Below are 18,625 nucleotides of genomic sequence, written 5' to 3' on the forward strand. Positions count from 1 at the left end.
GCTCCTGTGGGATGAGCCCTGGTGAGGAGAGCATGTAACAGGATTTCCCCCAAAAGCTGCTTGAATGCTGCCAGGCAGATAACAAAGCCTGGCTGGCCCTAAGGATTTCTGCAAGGAAAGGAGTTTATTCTTGGGCACAGACATGAACAGGCGGTTTAATCTCCTGTCACGGCTTGTGTCCAGTTGAGGTTGTTTAGTTCAACACTTCAGCTCCTGGAGATGTGGCTCCCTGCAGTGGACACTGGTCTCTGGTGGGGTTTGTCCCTCCACAGGGAGCACAGGATGGGGATGGACCTTCCCCAGCCTCCTGTGTCCTCCCCTCTGCAGTAGTGCTTCTCAAAGGCAGACATATAAGCAATTGCAATGGAAATATAAGCTAAGGCAGCATCAAGCGGGGTGCCCAGGGAGGCCGAGGGGAGATGTGGGACAGGGTGGGCAACAGCTTGTCTCAAGTGTAAAGCTCAGCAAGGGAAATCCCTCCAGAGGCTTAAATGCAAAGATGGCCCAAATGGGACTGCAAACTTCACGGGAGGCATCTACTAGACCCAGGAGGTGCAGCAGCACCCTGCCAGCAGGCAGCCTGGTCTCCACTGTGTGCCGTGGCCCCCTGCCCTACACGAGCCTGAGCAGGGGCAGCGAGCGGGACCTGCAGCCCAGGCTCTCTGCCACAGACCTGCGTATTTGGGCAGAGGAGATTTTTAATAGATTTGATAAGCATGGATGCAGGAGGCAATTGCTAAAGCAAAGGGCTGCTCTCTTTACTCCCAGCATTGGTTAGGGTTTGCAAGCACCTCTTGTTGCTGAGATCCAGGATGCCGTGAATGGCCAGGCAGCACCCTGGGGAAACCCCATCTTTCCACCCCAAAGAGCAAAGTCCCCGTGACTTGCCTGCTGCTGTCTGCATGTAGCCAGCCAGGGTGCAGACTCGCCTCTCGCAGGCTCCGCTGGGCAGCAGGACGGCGACGATGGCCAGCAGCGAGCTGAGGGCCAGCAGGGCACAGCCGCCCACACACAGCACGGCACTCGTCTGAAAGGACACACAGGGCTGTCAGCGAGGTGGTCCCCCACCACCATCCCCGCGACACCTCCCCACAAATTCCCCCTCTTGAAGTGAGAAATGCGGCCCTGTCGTGGGTGGCTTCTCCCACCCATTCCCTTCCACCTTCTGCTGCTTAAATTCACTGTTAAGTCTTGAGCCCACGGTTCACCCATCACCTGGTCCCAGGGGTTATTAGCATTCGGGCTATGGTGATAATAACAAATGTATTACATGCATGAAGGGCTACATCACTAATACAAGTGCCATTAGATGCCTGCAACGCGTGTCAGTGCCTCTGCTGAGAGCCGAAATGTATCTCGTGACGGCACCCGCCCCTGCAAGCCTGGCAATTAGAAGGTATTTTGCCAATGATGCTCCACGGCAGGGAACCGGCTGCTGCAAAGGTTTCATTGCAGCCAGCCTCTGCCGACACGGCAGGCTGCTCCCACCCCCTAGCCCAGCTCACCTCCAGCAGCCCCGCCAGCTTTTCCCTGCAGCGGGCCATGTCTTTGATTTAGCCTCTTTTGCAACAAAACTGAGTCATTTGGGGCTGTGACTCAAACCCAGCTCGTGCTGTGGGATGACGCTTTGGGGTGCTGGAGGCTATAGGAGTGCCTGGTGGGCAGCATTTCCCCAGGGGCTGGCACAGTGCGGAAGGGCAGCGAAAGGGGAGGCCAGCACAGCAGCCTCTCCCCCTGCCATCACCCAGCCAGGGTGGAAGCAGTTTTGCTATTCAATATTCTGGCCATAAGATGCAAACTGCATTAGCATCTAAAAGCACTAATTTATGGCAAAACAGCTCACCCTTGGGTATGGGCACCCTACTGCTGCACTGTTGGTGTTTCTGTCCCCATTGCAGGTGGCATTTCCACCTCTGCCAACGGGATGGCACTGGCAGCGAGGAGGTCCCTATACTGGCAGGGACACGTGCCAGCCCAGGCCCGTGTGGCCAGGGATGGTGAGGGGACCCATGATGGGTGCCTCCTCCTCCAGCACCCAGCTCGTGGCAGCCTTCAAACGGCGCGAGGGCACCTCGGTCCCGGCATTGCTGCAGCCACGTCAAGTCCTGTCATTTCACAGCATTTCACGGCAAATTCTGCAAAACGCTCCTGGCTTTGGTGAGTCACCCTGCAGTAACTCAGAGTCTTGTCTCCCTAAAGCAGTGCAGCTGTAAGACAGGTCTCGGCCCCCTTTTCCAAATAACCTGTGCAGGAGCTGCCATAAGGAGCTCAGGTCCCACCTCCACTCGCCCTTGTCCAGCCCTCTCACCCTGCTGACACGTTCTGGTTAGAAATGCACACTTTTCCTTTTTTACTTTTCCCCCTACATTTGAGCTTTTGGGCAACCACGGTTACTATAGGAACAAACCCAATATATGTTTCTGTTTGCTTCCCCTCACCAAAGAGGTTACAAATCGGGAGTAAATAATCTGCTAAATGCATGTTATGCTGCAGGAACCACAGGCAGGCTGAGCAGGGGAAGAGAAATTGGCTCTACCCTGTGATGGCTTTGGGGGCTCCAAGCAGCTCAAAAACCCCTCCCAACCCTCCAGCACTAGTGGTGCTGCCCCATGGGTCTGGCACTGCCCTACATCTACCTGCGTTATTTATTGCTGAGCTTTTTTTTAGCAGCTGGACTGGCTGATGCCGTGGTGGCAGAGCTGCTGCCTGCAGGGTCCTGCCGGGGAGCTGCCACCACTCCAAAAAGGGACACGCCAGTGCTGGCGAGGGATGCGCCAGGGGAGCACAGGCACTGCCCCGACACCCTGGTGTGAGCGCTTCCCCTGGTGCTGTGCAGTGATTAGAAATCAGCATCTTATTTATAGCCTATTTATACACCACACAAGCAATGCAAACACTGTCCCAGCAATAAATTAATTCCTGACATGCAATGTAAAAGGCACAGCCATCCTAACAGCTACCAAGAGAAATGGAGAGGCTGTTTCGGCAGGGACTGTGGCAGCAGGGGTATCTGCTCCTCTCCGGTGCCTTCCACGCCACAGAGACCCAAAGAGACGAGTGCTGCTTCAGGGCAAAACAGAGGCGGTTGGGACACCCCCGGCAGGGACCAGCCCCTTGCCCCGTTTGTACCCCGGGAGGGACCCACGGGGTTTGGGGTGGCATGGGTGACCCCATGGCGCAGACGCCCTTCCAGCATGGGGCCCCGTGGGGAAAGCACCCGCAGCCCTTGCTCCCCACTGCTCCCAGGGCAGCAGCGCGGCGAGGAAATACGGACTCATTAAAAAAAAAGAAGGATTATTTCTGCCCGGCATCTGAATTTCACCTTCCACCCAGCAACATGCAAAACCATCCTCCTTTGCGAGGACCATTAATTATTTAGAGCGATGAATTTTTCAGCAGAAAGGGGTCTTGTGAAGCAGGCTTTTTCCTCTCTCGTGTGAAGCATATTATTTTTAATTATCTAGGTTCTTCTTAATTACAGTAGCGCAAATCCCCTAAAAACTCGCAGCTCCTGCTGGAAACAACCTATGAGCCGCTCAGGCTGCTAATCCCCGCAGAAAGGTGCCAAGATGTTTTTCAGGACATAGCACCAAGAAAAAAGGCACAAACAGGATGGGTGCAGGTGAGTGTTACACTGAAAGAAGAGCTGGGTCTGGTTTGGGTCCTGCTATCAGGGTTCATACAGGCGGCACCCAGACTGCGGGGTCCCGGGGCCGGCAGCACCCTGATATGCACGGTGGTGGCCAAAAACCAACCAAATCCAACCAGGCCTTGGCAAAGGCAACTAAGGTCTCATTTTGAATAAATGCGTTAAAATTCACGTGGGCAAGAAGCATAGGTAAATGGTGAGGTTTGTTTTCTGCCACGTGGGCCAGGGATGCTGAGCCACTGAACAGCTGCCGGGCAGCTCTGGGAGCAGAAGGGGTAATGCAGCTGAGCGGTTTTGGGGCACAAGGGATGGCAGCGGCACAGCTGCCCCAAAATAGGGGGCAATAGGGGAAGGCACAGGACATTTCAGGACACATTGCAAGAGACCCTGTTGCAAGCCGGCGGTCTTAGTCTGGCTCCTGTGTTATCCTGGCATGCAATGGCCAGAGCTGCTTAAACACAAGGTGTGAACTTCTTTCCCTAACGCATTGGCATTACCTGCCAAAACACTGGATAAGGTCTTGTAAAACAGAAATTTTGCTTTTGTTGTAACCTTTCCAGGGCCTTGGCTGGGAGTTATCCCAAGTGCTCCTGCCCTGTACTGGAATCGCACCTGCAGATCAAACAGCCGCTTCCGAAGAAAAATAATAAGGCTTAAGTTTGAAGAAGTCCATGGAGCAAAGGTATCAAAGAGTAGCAGCTAAAAACACTCTCCTTCCAACTGTGCAGCACCTCCCTCTCTCCCCCCTGTTTGTGCCTGTTGCATCTTGAGCGGAAAGGAGAGGATGCAGGAAACAGGATGCAAAGGCTGAAACCCAAAAATAGACGCGGGGTGGGGGGGGGACAACAACAAACGGGATGTGTCGAGGCCGTCTGTGAGAGCCCAGCTCAAGGCTGGGGCAGGAAAAAGCCCATTCATCACAGCAGAGAGCACAGATCCCAGTGCAAAACCGGCCGGGAAGAAGCGGGCCCTGGCTGCCCGGTGGGCTGCCTCTCCCCAGGCATCACAGACCCTCGTCCGCACCAGGGGAGATCCCCCTGGGGAGCGCAGCAGCCCGGGGCTGTGAGCTATCCTGCCTCTGCCACGTTGGGAAAAGACATAAAACCGTGTCAGATTTTCTGCTCCCACTCCCAGGGAGATTAATTGTTTATCCCCAAACAAATTAATAGTCCCCTGGTGGGACTGTAAATATGCCTTTATGTAGCGTAATAAATTCCGATTAACAACAATCCTCCACCCATTATTTTAATATTTTACAGGTCTGACACACGCCATGGCTATGCCATTCACTAAGCAATAAATCTGCTGAAGATGCTGTTTCATTCACCAAAAAAATAAAAATTAAAATGTCACACAATGACCATCCTGGGAAGAATCACTTAATATCCCTAATGAAAATTTTAAAAAAGTTAACCCACCTTTTGAAGCCAGCATCCATGATCTTTACAGTTTAAAGTGAAGAGGGCAAAGGGAGGAGAAAACTGTCTGGTCCAATGAGTTAGTGCTGAGAAATAGTACCTGGTGTTTGGCTTGGCTTTGGCTTGGCTTTGGCTTGGCTTTGCCAAACCAAGTTGGCAAAGGTCCTGCCATTGCATCCTGTGCACTGGGTCACACCACGATGCACATTAGTTTATTAACGCAATTTATTAAGTGGAGCTTGACCACCCCCGAGAGCTGCCATCCCAGATGGGCCCTATGGTACCCAGAGCAGTAGGCTGAAGGCAAGGTTACAGACTGCTTGGGTATTTCAGCCCTGCTCAAATGCTTAAGCATCTTTGCAAATGGGGGCAGAAAAAAAATATCCTAAACAATTAGGAAATAAAGCCATGGGCTGAGAGAGAGTGAAGGTCACAGAGTGTCTGGCTTTCTGGGGGTGTCTGTTGAGGCAGAAAAGGACTCAGAAACCTCAAACAAGCTGGGGAAAAAACTGTCTGTAAAAGCAACTGTAAGAGAAGAGGGGGCAAAATTAATCAAACCATTCTCTTTTTTTACATTCGGTCCCTTCCCATCAGAGCTCTGTGTGATTAAATATTCATGCAGGGAAGATGTTTTGGGGTTAAACTGGATAGTGCTGTACCTGGAAAGGCAGAAACCAAACAGACACCAGGGTTTTTAACCTTGTTAAAAAAAAAATAAATCAGCGCTGGACGGTGGTGCTGAGTGGGGACCTGGGGTTTGGGATTTGCAGCAGTGCTGGCAAGGACCTGAGAGGCCACACCAGGGGCTGATGCCGGGAAGCGGATGCAGATGTTGGCAGCTGGGTCTGGCTCTGCTGCATGGCTCGAGATGCCCCTGGCCAGGCTCCTGGTAGAGGAGGAGTGGTTGCCACTGTTGTTGGAGGGCAAATAAACAGGGCTGGAAAGGATCAGTGCAAATACTCAGACTGGTATTTATCTGCAGGGCAGCAGCGGCGCTGGAGCAGCAAAGCTGCCTCCTCTGCACCCCAGTGCCCAACGGGGTCCCTGCGTGTCCCTGCGCCCCACGAGTCGCTGCCACCGGCACCACGTGGCCACAAGGTCCTTCGCTCCTCGCAAACCATCCCGTGAGTTTTGCACTGGACCCTAAAACCCCTGCTTTCATCCACACCACACTGGCGAGACTGCCCTGCACCCGAAACAGCAGTGCCTTCTCCTTGGGCAAAGGCACAAGAGGAAATCTTGGTAAACACCAGGAATATCCACCTGGGCACAAGAGAGGCGCCTGCCTCTGCAGGAGACGCTGCGTGCGCAGGGGTGGGTGGATCGAGCCTCGCAGCTTGTTCATATTTCCCCCACACAAGTCACAGAAACAAACATCCGCCATCTGGTCGGCATTAAAGCGACGGCCAGGAAGAGGATCCCACACGTCCTCGTCTTCTCCTCCCCAGCAATTACCTTCCTTTCGACGCCATCTGAGAGCTTTCCCCTTCCTATTTGATCTTCCCTCTCCATCCTGCTCCCATGCAGATGCTATCCCCTGCCCAGCAGCGCTGGGAAGTGCCCGGTGTCATCTGATGGGAACGGTGGGAGCGGGTCCAACCTCCCCAAACCAGCCCGGCAGTAACACAGAGCCCCAGGCGTGATGCTGCCGGGGAGGTGGCTGATGTCTCAGGGTCCCCCTGAGCCAGGGTGTTTTGGGCTGGGGCACAGGGACACAGAGGAGGCAAGGAGGCTCCAGTCCTCATTTCTTCACCTTCAAATGAAAGATTTGGTTGATGGGGACCTGCCTGCGCTGCAGCACGCACAGGGGGTACTTCTCCCCAGCCCAGATTTAGCTGCTCACGCACAAAATTCAGCAAAAAAAAACCAACCCAGACACAGCCCAGCCAGTCCTGGCCTTCCATGTAACTTTCCCACTTCTAAGCTAATCAGGGTATTCAACACAAACACCAGAGGGGTTAATATCCAAACCGACTCAAGGAAAAAAATGTATTTTTTTAATTAGGGAGAAAATAAGAGACAGATAATATGTCTGATGAATTACGGCTGTCTTTCTTCCAGTGCCATTGCATCTGGGGACGCTGGAAAGCAGTTCCTAATGGCACTGCTTTATCTAAAAGGATGATGGATGGTGATGAAAAAGAAAAAAAAAAAGGGAAAAAGTAAGACATTAGCACATCAATGGTGTGCCTGTAACCTCCATCAAGGGATGCGAACCAACTCAATGAAATTTTAATTAGGCAGCAAGCAGTGCACTGTTGCCGGGTACCAGATCAGACCTTCTTACCCGCACTCTGTTATTATCCTTCCTTGGGATAAGCCCTTTCCTGGCGCTGGCAGCAAAGCTGGGCTCATCATCTTGGGTCGGGGAACGCCCCACAGGTCACAAAGCTCTCCCATCTGCCTTTTCCTTACAAAGCCAGTGGAGAGGAGCCTGAAGGGAGTGGGACTTGCAGCCTCAAGAGGATGGAGAGAATGTCCCACCATCAAAATGTCCCTGCCGCGTCCCCACCACCCTGAGGCAGACTCTGCTCTGGGCTCTACAAAGGAGAAATGCAGTGTTCAGCCCAAAATGTCTCTGATGCGCCCAAGCGATGCCCTCCCCAAGGCGCAGGGTTCAGGACTCCCTGTTTGTCCAGCAGGTTTGTGGACAGGCGACCCAGCATGAACCAGTCATCACCGTCACGAGCGGCCACGTCTCAGCTAAGCCCCAGCTGCTGCCCAGCCCCTGGCCCCGCAGCCCAAGCAGCGATGCCGCAGCTAATACCCACCTCTCCTCGCCTTTCTTTAAGCAAAGCAGCTTCTATCTCCTGTTGAGAGCAGAGTTGATAGAAATAATCCCAAGAGCAGCCTGTCTGTATTTTCAATCAACTTGACCTTCCACGGCCCACCCGTAAGCTGGTTCTGTCTCAGCACCCATTTCAGCCCAGCTTAGTGGTGAGCGGTTCACTGGTCAGCGAGCCCTGCTTATGGTTTGCTCCTCGGACACTGAAGCATGTGGGGCCAGAGCCCAGGAATTACAGGTTTCCCCAACACTGGGTATTTTCTGTTCTATTAATGTAGGTCAAAAAACGCTGGGTGGCTAATGAAAGGAGATAAAGTCTACTGCAAAGTAATATGCATAAAGAGGAAGACGGTGATTTCAAGAATTGCTGAGTGCTTACACCTCTTGCCAAGGTTGCATAAGTGCAATTAAAAATCAAACTGACTAGTAGACAGAGTAAGCCGGGAAGGATCTGCTCTCTTGGGAAGTTCTTAGGATGAGGAGCTAAAAGTTGATTTCCCGATAATCCCAAATTAACACGGTGGCCTGATACACGGCCCCCGGAGGTAGAGCAGACTCTGCCCAAGAGCTAGTCTCGCATGTGGCTCCCTGCTTGGGTCATGTTGCAAGCTGGGAGCTCCCAAAACGCTCAGCTCTCCCTTGTGCCAGAGCTTGCGCTAGAAGAGGGGCGACAGATTTTTCCAAATATCTTCCCATCTCCCCGAGCACCCACGTGCTTTTTCACTGGGAATAGGGCTGCATAGCTCCGCAAATCTGACCCCAACGGGCAAACCTCAGATTAAACCAGGAGCCCAGTGCTGAACTGACACAGTGAGAAACCAGCAATTAAGGTTAATGAAACCTTTCAGCATTTTCTAATAACGCTGGGTTATTAGAAATAAAAGGGTAAGCAGGTTTACTGTACATTTTCACTAGGCTGAATCTTTTCAAGTCCTTCTCTGGGCAAAAACCCAGGAAAGACCCTCTCAGGGAACTCCTGGGGCCCTGTAAAGCCTTCCCCCCTCTCCTGAGTGGGTTATTTTGTGCTCTGCTCCAGCAGGGCATCACTGGCTTCATAGGCAAATGGTCCATGTGGTTTTAGCCTGAATACCACGGGCTGATCAGCTTCTTTGTTATTTTAGATTACATGCTTGGCAAAGCCTGAAAATAATTGGAGACTATCTGGAAAAATAAAAATAGAAATTTGAAATGAAGCAGCACTAGCTTCCGAAGTGCAGCATTGAGACAGGAACCCATGAGCCAAATGCTCCCACTGAAAGAGAAAATAAATTAGCTCAAGATAAAGCACTACTTCGCACGCACACATACGCACACAGGGATCTGGCACCAAAAAAAGAAAAGTAGTGAGATGCGATGAAGCAGCTCAGAGCTCAAAAGCTCACCTGTTTTTCCCAGCTCTACCAGTTGGCCTCCCAAGAACAATCCCCTCTCCCCACGGCGCCTGCACCCCTCGGGATGCCCCTCTCCAGCCCTCACAGCTCCAAGTCCTCCCGCAACGGATCCTCCTTCCATTAATTGTCCGTGTAAGGGCCCTGCTCATAAATTGGCTGTCCTCCTGGGCAATATCCCCATCACCACCCTCTCTCCTCACCTGGCTCCAGCCAGACCCTCTCCAGTTTCCATCAGCTCCTGCAAGGTCTCAGTCTGCACTAGAAGAGGCAGCCTGGCCACAACATCTCCAGGTGTCACGGATATTTTATGATATTCCACCCCATCAAATCACCATCATGATGCTGAGCACGGTGAAAAGCCCCAGCAGCCTGAGCACTGACAGGGTTAAATTAAAGGTACCCGTGATATTAGAGAGCTGCAAAGTAATTATGAAAGGAAGCAGTAAAAAGCCAGCAACTCTAAGCAGACATGAAGGCCCTCTTAAGAGAAGAAAGGCATGTTAATTAACCTCTAGACATGATTCAAAGCATCATTTGTAGCATGATTAACATAATCCCCCAAGTACAAACACACAACTGGCATTAACGATCATTTGCAGGGCTGAACACTCCCCCACCCCTTCATCAAATCGGCACATTGGAAGGGGGAAACATTTGAAACCCGGTAAGCGCCTGTGCGCTGCAGGTGGGCATCCTCCCCAGCTGTGCTCTCAGTATCCCCCCAGGTGTGCCATCAGCATCCTCCCCAGATGTGCTCTCAGCATCTTCCCCGGGTATGCTGTCAGCATCCTCCCCAGATGTGCTCTCAGCATCCCCCCCAGATGTGCCACCAGCTTCACGCTAGAAGAGCTCCTGATCCCCATGTCGGCTTTTGCTTCCTTTGCCCCCCATAGCCACAGCTTCACACCCTTCTCGCCAGCCTCCGCCACTTCAGCAAAAAGCTGGTGGCTGTTTTCAAAAGCTGCTAGATTCCTGTCCACGTTAGGCTCTTGGCTTTCATTTAAAGAAGGAGCTGCCCACAGGATTGCTTGAAAGATTGGAAATGAATGTCACAAGTCCTGAAAGCAAAGAAAAAAGAGCCACGATTTCCCCATCTCTCCAAAAAGGAGAATCTCCTGTGTGAACTTGCAGACGGAGCTCACAGCACTCAGCTCCCCCTGTCCTGAGCACCGAGGCGTGCGGGTTCGGAGGGCTGCTCATGCAAGAAAGCCAAAGCTGTTGCCTGCCTTACCAAAGCTGTCAGGGATATTTTATTATATTCCACCCCATCAAATAACCATCACAACAGGTATTCTCACCCTCATCAGGGAGCACCTTCCCCTGAAAGAGACTGCACTGTTTGTTGTTCATTAATTATTTGGGTGGCATTAATAAAGGCGACAAGAGTGTGTCAACAAAATCCCCTGTAAACTCCACTCGGTACCCTGATATTATTCATCCCTACCACAGCCCAAGCTCAGGAGCTCAGAGGCTTTGCATTATGTTATATTCTGGATCTAAAGTCTTTTCAGAGGCTATTTGATGGCTGAGGCTGTGTGTAGCTGAAGCTTGTTCAAATGAGTCACTGCTGGGCTTCATTCTTATCTTTAAAGTTTGTTATTACTTGGAAGTGTTTATCTGAATTACGTTTGCAAAAACATCTGAACAAAGGCCAGCTTCTGGAAACAACAGCATTTTTGCACGTTTATATATAAATAGGAAGGATTTTATGCAGCCGGTTCTTTTCTTTGCAATTCACAGTATTTGTCTTTAATGACCATTTTAAGGACCGTGATGGGATTTAAGCAATCGCACGCAGACCTGGCATCCTGGGAGAGGTAACAGCGCAGCTTCACGGCAGGCTGAGAAATTCAGCTACTGACACCCATTGTGCCAGGCACAGCCATGACCTCTCGGGGGGTTTAGCCCTCGTATTGGGATTTCTGCAATACAGCGACCCGGAGCAAATCAGAGCTCGTATGTTTTGAGCAGCGGTAGTGAAATCACTCTCACAACCTCAGGGTAAGAAGCTAAGAATAAAAGGAAAGGAACGGAGAGGAGGAAGAAAGGGCAGGGGCAAGCGGGCGGCGGGATGCTGGGGCCAGGCTTTGTGCGGTCCCCGCGCACACCCAGCGGGGACGGGCGGCTCTTTGTCACACCAGGACACCACAGCAAGCCCAGGCCCCATGGGGCGAGCGGGGAGGCCTTGGCCTCCTTCCTCCCAAAACCTGGCAAGGGCATCACCCCGGGCTGGACAGGCAGGGGAACGGCCGCAGTCCCCCACGTCCAGGCTTGATTTCTGGATCAAGTTTCAGCCGCCCCTCTGCTCCTCTCCTAGCAAACTCAGCCGCGAAGCGATGCTCAATGCCCGGCTGGGGAGCACCAACGCTCTCCTGTCTCTCCCCCGACTCCCTCCCGCACGCCCACGCAGGAGCTCGCCTGGGCACATAGGAGGGATGTGAGGCCCCGGCACGGCCGGGAGCCCCGGCAGGGCAAGTTGGTCGGGTCAGGCCTGCGGCACCGCTGGGGCCACAGCCCGGACGTACACCGCGGCCACGCTTGGGCTGCACTGACCGCCACACCGGCACGAAGGGACCCAGCAGGTTTCTGTGCAGCATCCCAAGCGTAACGGAACATCCCAAAAAGAGATGTGGCCCCACGGGGACCACGGGACACCCAGGGGGTGCTGAGGGGGTGCTAAGGGGCAGGATGCAGGGGGACGAAAGAGATGCTTGAAAGCAGCATGGGGGGATGCAGAGGATGCTCGGGGGCAGCGTGGGGGATGCAGGGGATGCCCGGGATGCTCAGGGCAGGACAGGGGTGCTGGGGCAGGTCTGGGGGATGGGATGAGAGGGGATGCTGGGGAGCCTGGGTCAGAACGGGGGATGCTAGGGTGATGACAGGGGGACCTTAGGGACGCGAGGAGGACAGAGAGATACTGGAGAGTCTGGGGCAGGTCTGAGGGGATGTGAGAGGGATGATGGTGGGGAGGAGGGTGCCGGAGAGCCTGGGGCACGTCGGGGGATGCCGGGAGGTGATGGGGGCACACCGGGGAGCCCAGGGAAGGTCAGGGAGGATGCCGAGGAGGTGATGGGGAATGCCGGGGAGCCCAGGGACGGTCAGGGGGGATGCCGGGGAGGTGATGGGGGATGCCGGGGAGCCCAGGGACGGTCAGGGGGGATGCCGGGGAGGTGATGGGGGATGCCGGGGAGCCCAGGGACGGTCAGGGGATGCCGGGGAGGTGATGGGGGATGCCGGGGAGCTTGGGGCATGTCGAGAGGATGCCGGGGAGCCCGGGGGGGTGGGGGTGGGAGCCGCGGGGGGGGGAGGCGCTCACCTGCCAGGAACCGGAGGGGATGTCTCCGAAGCCGCCGGGGCCGGCGGAGCCGTGGCAGCCGCGGGGCGGCCCGGCGCAGCGCCAGAGCAAGCCGAAGCCGGAGGCGGCGCGGCCGGGCGGCAGCAGCCAGGCCGGGGAGAGGAAAGCGGCGGCGCAGGCGGCCAGGAGGCCGGCGGAGAGCAGCGCCCAGAAGCAGCCGACGCCGCTGCACATGGTGGGCCGGCGGGGCAGGGAGCCCGCGCCCCGCGCCGCCCCCGCGCCCGCCACCGGCACCGGCACCGACAGCATCGGCGGCGCCGCAGCGCGGCCGCGCAGCCACCGCGGCGCGGGGCGGCCGGCGGGGCCGGGCGCGGGGCCGGCGGCGCTGCCCGCGCCCCCTGCGCGCTGCCTGCGCGCTGCCTGCGCGCCGCCCCCCCTCCTCCCCGCGGGGCGCGGCTGAGGCCGGGCGCGGTTGCGACACCCGCGGCGGGCGGGGGAGTCCCGGGGCGAGGGAGCGGGGCCCCCCTCACCTGCCGCACACGTTTTGGGGTCTTTTACGGCGTTTTCCCCGCCCGGCTGCGGAGCGGCCCCTAAAGAGTCCTTTTATTCCTGCCGTTATCGCCAGTATTGAACCCCCCTCCCAGGCGCCCGCAGACGCGCTGCTGCGGCTCCGCGGCTGCAGCCTTCCCGGACGGGGACACGCGTGGGGGCTGCGGGGAATTTCTCGCAGCCCGGGTGTCACCGGGGGGGGAGGGGGGTGTGTTTGAACACGCAGGCACAGCCCCCGGAGACGCGCCGGGGTGCACGGCCCCGCTCCGGGAGATTTCTCGCTCGGGGTCTGCCCGCTCGAGCAATCTTAATTTTATCCTTGAATCTCGTGGGTTTCTCCGAGGAGTGTCAGAGGCAGGGCGGAGAGCCGGGCAGAGCGGCTGCCCGGGGATTTGGGCTTACTTTAGGTATAAAAGCTGCGCCTCCCAGCGCAGATGAATTGTTTTTGTAACAGTCATTCCGAAACTTCATGGATCAGCCAGGTTTTACTCCTGTTAAACCTCCCGGTCGCTTTGCAGCATGAATTGATCTCTTCTGCTCCTGCCTCGCAGGTCCTACGGGGTTTTCTCCATCTCCAGAAGCTCGGCTGTCCCCCCGAGCGGTACCCGCGTCCACCAGCCGCAAGCCGAAAGAGGCGGATCCTTTTTTAAATATAGCAAAAAAATACATTTACCCTGCCCTAATGTCCTCAGGCGGCTTTCAGGCACTTACCGCCCATACCGCTGAAACAGAGCTAAAGGTATTGGGCAGCTTTTGGGAAAAAAAACATTAAAAATAAGAGCTTTCCCTCCAGATCCGGGGTGCCTTGGTCGGTGTTTTAATCGCAGCCCTTGCAGAGGGACGGCTCAGAGCCCGCCGGAGCGGGGCTTTCCTGGTAAAATCCGTGCAGAGCCTGGGAGCGCAGAAGCCGGGGGCTTGGCACCCCCTCCTGGTGTGCGCCCAGACTGCCGGCGGGCGGGACTGGGGTGCTGGGCACCCGGGGCTGCCGGAGAGGAAAGGGGTGGGCAAGTACTTTGCACTTTGAATTCACGGACTAAACATCCGGGATAAAATGCTGCAGTTATGTCTGAGGGCAGCGTTTGAGCTTCACGGGGATGGGTCTTTTTCTTGCATTGAAAAAGGTTGTGCGTGCTTGTTGTCCCGTAACTTCCAGGAAAGTTTTGAAGGGACAAAAAAAATCACACTTGGCCTTGACTTTTCCCTTGTCCCTGGTTTGCAGAAGTACTGTCGTGTGCTGCATCACTTCTCATACTGAGGCATTTGGAAAAAACAAAAGGGAAAAAAAGCATAAATGGAGAAACGCATAAAAGGGTTTTTAACTAGATTTTTTTGTTTTAACTCGGTTTTATTCCAGTATTTATGACACCATCAATGGCCAAGAATTTGGGAAAAAAACACTGTGAATTGGAGAAAGGTCATCTGAGGTGAGTCCCACACAACGCTGGCAATACCACCTGGACAGACTGGAGGTAGGAATGGTCCGGTTTGTTTTCAGTAAATCGGAATAATTCCAGAGCGGCACGGAAGCTCTGCAGCAAAGGCTGTGAGGAACAGCCTGCAGCAGGGTCAGGCCTGGGGAAAAGCTGCAGCAACTGCTGCGAGGGCTTTTCTCTTTCCCATGCCTGTGCTCCTGCTCAGCGCTCCTTCCCCAGAGCTCAGATGCCCAGAGAGCGTCAGCAGCGGCTCACCGACACAGCTCTTCCTGCTGGGACTGAGGGGGGTTTTTTCCCCCTCAATTTGTTCTGTATTACACTTCAAGGTTCACGTTTTTACCCACCCACTGAGAGTCAGACAGAAACCCCTCGCCCCTTACTTGTGCCCAACCACCAGGCACAAAGGAACAAACAGGCGTCCTTGGGCGTGCACTCAGTGGAAGGAGACAAGGAGGGATTACAATGTTTTAATAAAAATCAGTTAATTTTTTGCCAGGCTGGGACGTGGGATAATTCCCTTCTTTGAAATCCTCAGCACAGGTGAGAAGCCAGTACCAACCCTCCCGTTCCCATTAAGGCTAATGGACTGAGGTCAGCCACATCCAAATTTGCAATGAATTTTATGCGTGCATGCAGCCACTTGTTTTCCCATTAAAAAAAAAAAAAAAGAGAGAAAAATACAAGTCTGTAATCGAAGCTGCTGCAATTGCAGTTTTGGAGCACCCCTACAGCTCGCCCAGCATCCTGCCGTGCACGATTGTATGTATGTGCTGCATCTCTCCCACTCTCCCCCACCATTAATTCTTAGATTCTTAGTGATTAGTATTTGTATTGCTTATTCTGCAAGTTTGTCTAAGATGTCTAATTATTTGTTTGAACTAATATTATATAATTTTTTTAACAATGCCAATGGAAATGTTTAGAATATATGATTTTTACACTTGTAGTGTGTTTCTGTACAAAGGCATCTTTGACTCCTTATATATTTTGGACATTATGATTGATTCCAGAGTAAGATCTAGGCTGTTAAAGCCCATAGATATATAGTTTTTATTATTTGTGTTCCCAAAGTAGAGAGAAATCTATATAGATGATAGAATCCCAACATCATGTAAATACATGTAAATAAATGAACAGGCTGTCCCAAAGATGTGAGAAGTGGCAATGGCCTGTAACATGGTTTGTTACATTTGTGTTTTTCTGAATGCTGTAATTGAGCAGAGCAGTTCCCTGTGATTAATTATCTGAGTCAAAGATGCCAAGCTATCAACAAAGTCTTGTTCTGCTTTATTAATTCTGTCCAAACACGAGCATCCCATTTAGACCTTTTTGAATATTAAAATTTGTTTATTTTTCTAGCTATGGACAGGGACAAATCACCAGGCAGTGAGGCTTTTTTTTTGAGTATTTTAATTTAGGGAGATGTCCCCCAGCTTCTCTAATGTTGGCCAACCTATGTCCTGAAGTCATATTTCAACTGATTGCTCAGTTAATTAACCTGTCACGTTCTGTTAAAAACTCCAGAACCTGATGTTATTCGTGCTTCCAGTTCAGATCTCCAGGGTCCAAGGCTGAGTGACTAACTATGGATTGGAGCTTCAGCCCTTCTGCACATTCCCAAAAAGGGGAGAAAATTTCAGTCCAGGAAATGTAATTCATGCCAAACATACTTGTAGCTTGAGGTTTCATCAATTATCTAGAATCTGATGCAAAGATAATTGAATTATCCCAAAGACTTTGACAGGTTGGATGAGATTTTTGGAAAAGAAGCTGCTGTTTGAAAATTAATTGCACCATAGAAGGTCTTCCTCATCGAGTGTGATGGGAGATGCCTACAATTTACCCACCCCAAAATCACGTTGCCAGCTGGCCAGGTTTCTGACAGCCTCTCCTTTCCGATGGCAGCAATTGTAATTTTGCAGCTGGTAATGCAGTCTCGGGAGACTGCGTGTCCCAGCATGAAAGGGTCCACTCTGCTTGAAGCAGCTATGCACAGCTAAATAAACCTGTTAGAAAACATGCCTGCTTCTACCACTGCTCAGCCAGAGGAGCAACATCAGCCGGGACCGATGGGCTTGGCAGTGGAAAGAAGATCAGTGTGTAAGGTCAGAAAGAGAGTCCGGAATACAGACTCCCTGGGGAATTTTACCACAAACTGCAACTTAAGACAGCCTGGCAGACCAGGACTCTGTAATACATTGAATCCCGCTTCAACCCCAACATATAAATTGAAACCTAAAGCTGTATCTGCAAAACAGACCCTTCAACCACACACAGTTACATGGAAATAAGGAGAAATCTGTGTGCAGTATACTGGAGAATGGGACTGGCTGTATTATGGCTCTCTTTATACTGCCAGTTATTATGCATGTTTGTAGAGGACTGGGTGCAAACTTTTTTGACAGAAGATTTTAATTTAGTGTTCCCTAACTGAGTCATCCCGTTCTTTCACATTTGCTCACCTTTTGAATATTTTAGTCTATTACCAGTCTCTTAGGTTATGCGCCAGTTAAATAATTCCATTCATTATGCAAAAAACATATATAATAGTTCATTATCCTCAAACCAGCCTCTGGGCACGTGTACAAAAATGTATCAAAGAGCATCAGTTAACAAAAATAATATCAAAAGAGAAAATGCAGTTGCTATAGGGTGTCGATCAGCTGCAACATCCTGCCCAAGAGATGGCTTCATCTCAGCCCTGAAAAGATCCCCATGTACCTTTTATGCAATTTACAATTTATGAGTCTAAATTACTGAGTGTTTGTAAAGAGCTTTGGAACATTTGGATGACAGACGTTGCAGAAATCTACATAATGATTATTAATTCCATAATTTTCTCATGGCTCAAGCACCAACGGCAGGACAGTTACATCGCAGAGGGATGACACTGCATCGATCCATCGTGACAGGGGATGTAAGAGGCAGAACTGCAGCTGCCTCCTGCGGTCCCTGCACCACCTGCAGGATTTGTTTCGGGACCCTCGTGGTGTCTTGCTAACTGGGCCCCATGGGTCAAGGTCCTGGGGATCAAGCCCAGAAATATCATGGCATAAAAGAGCTTGAAGAGGAATTGGGCTGAGGGTTATGTGTTTGGAAAGCTAATTCCTGTCCACCGGTACGGAGTGCCAAAGCCCACGGGAAAGTGGACATGGTTTGTGTTTCTTCCACGCTCACCGTCGCTGGAGTTCGTTGCTCTCAGCTGGCTCTCCAGCATTCCCGGGAATTTCAAAGGCATGAGGTTTGCTGCACGGATCAGGTGTAGCTGTGTGATTTTGGGACAGCTGCTTTCTGGCACCATGCCTCAGTTTCCTCATACATAAACCAGAATTTATAATAATAGTCTTTATAAAGTGTTTGTAAAACATTTGTATCATATACTGCTCTTCAGAGATCAACGTAAGCAATGCGTTATAACTACAAATGTCCTTTGTCGCTGAGAAAAGAGAAGATTTGCCTCGGGAGGATGATTAAGAGGATTTTTGTGGCAGGACCCGGGACGCAGACAGAACTGACTTATCGGACACTCTGCTTTCTAGCACCCGCGCAGCGTCCCCACATCCTGACCGGTGCTATGCTGCCTGGCAGGGTTTTCTGGTCACACTGTACCAATAACCAGGTATTTTGCGATGGAATGACAGAGCTGCAGGAAGCGCTGCCGCATTTCTGGTACCACACGAGTGCACTGACCAGTGCCGCCATGTACCCCACGCGTGGGGGGCAGCTTTCGCCTGCAGGGACCAGGGCCTTGCTCGGATGGGGACCCGTGGCTTGTGGCTGCCTCCATTGGGATTGCAAAGTCCACACACCCCCCGCCGGTGCTCAGACAGAGGTGAGGTCTGGCGGGCCGTCACGTCTCCTCAGCTGCAGCCCCTGTGGCCAAAGGGGACATTTTGGGCCCACGTCTCAGAGGTCTCCAGGGTGCTTCGCACGGCACCTCGGCTCTTGCCAGTGCTGCCGTGCCGCTCCCTCCTGTCCCTCGCTCGCTGTCACCCGTCCTCAGGGCAGGCTGTCACCCTGCGCCCACGGGGCGTGCCCAAATTGCCGGGTCGTCCCCAAAACGCCTCATTCAAGGCCCTCCTGCCCTCATCCAAGATGGCCGACC

The 18,625-nt window shown here is 52.9% G+C and overlaps 1 protein-coding gene and 1 long non-coding RNA gene across 2 annotated transcripts in view; one reads left to right on the plus strand and one right to left on the minus strand.

The window, feature by feature from the left end:
- Positions 1-12,905, minus strand: part of LHFPL7 (LHFPL tetraspan subfamily member 7) — a 66,895-nt gene extending 53,990 nt beyond the window's left edge. The window contains exons 1-2 of the mRNA XM_072882281.1: positions 12,560-12,905; positions 889-1,027 (exon numbers count right to left, since the gene is read on the minus strand). Coding sequence (XP_072738382.1) covers positions 889-1,027; positions 12,560-12,847 — 427 coding nt within the window. The 5' untranslated portion in view covers positions 12,848-12,905. The remainder of the gene's footprint in view (positions 1-888; positions 1,028-12,559) is intronic.
- Positions 12,906-13,453: 548 nt separating this feature from the next.
- LOC140660894 (uncharacterized) lies at positions 13,454-17,967 on the plus strand. The gene is made up of 3 exons (XR_012045520.1): positions 13,454-13,826; positions 14,442-14,511; positions 17,373-17,967. It is a non-coding gene; the product is annotated as an uncharacterized lncRNA (long non-coding RNA).
- The last annotated feature ends 658 nt before the right edge of the window (positions 17,968-18,625 follow it).

Source organism: Ciconia boyciana, chromosome 17 (genome assembly GCF_034638445.1).
Source record: "Ciconia boyciana chromosome 17, ASM3463844v1, whole genome shotgun sequence".
In the NCBI taxonomy this organism is placed as follows: Eukaryota; Metazoa; Chordata; class Aves; order Ciconiiformes; family Ciconiidae; genus Ciconia; species Ciconia boyciana.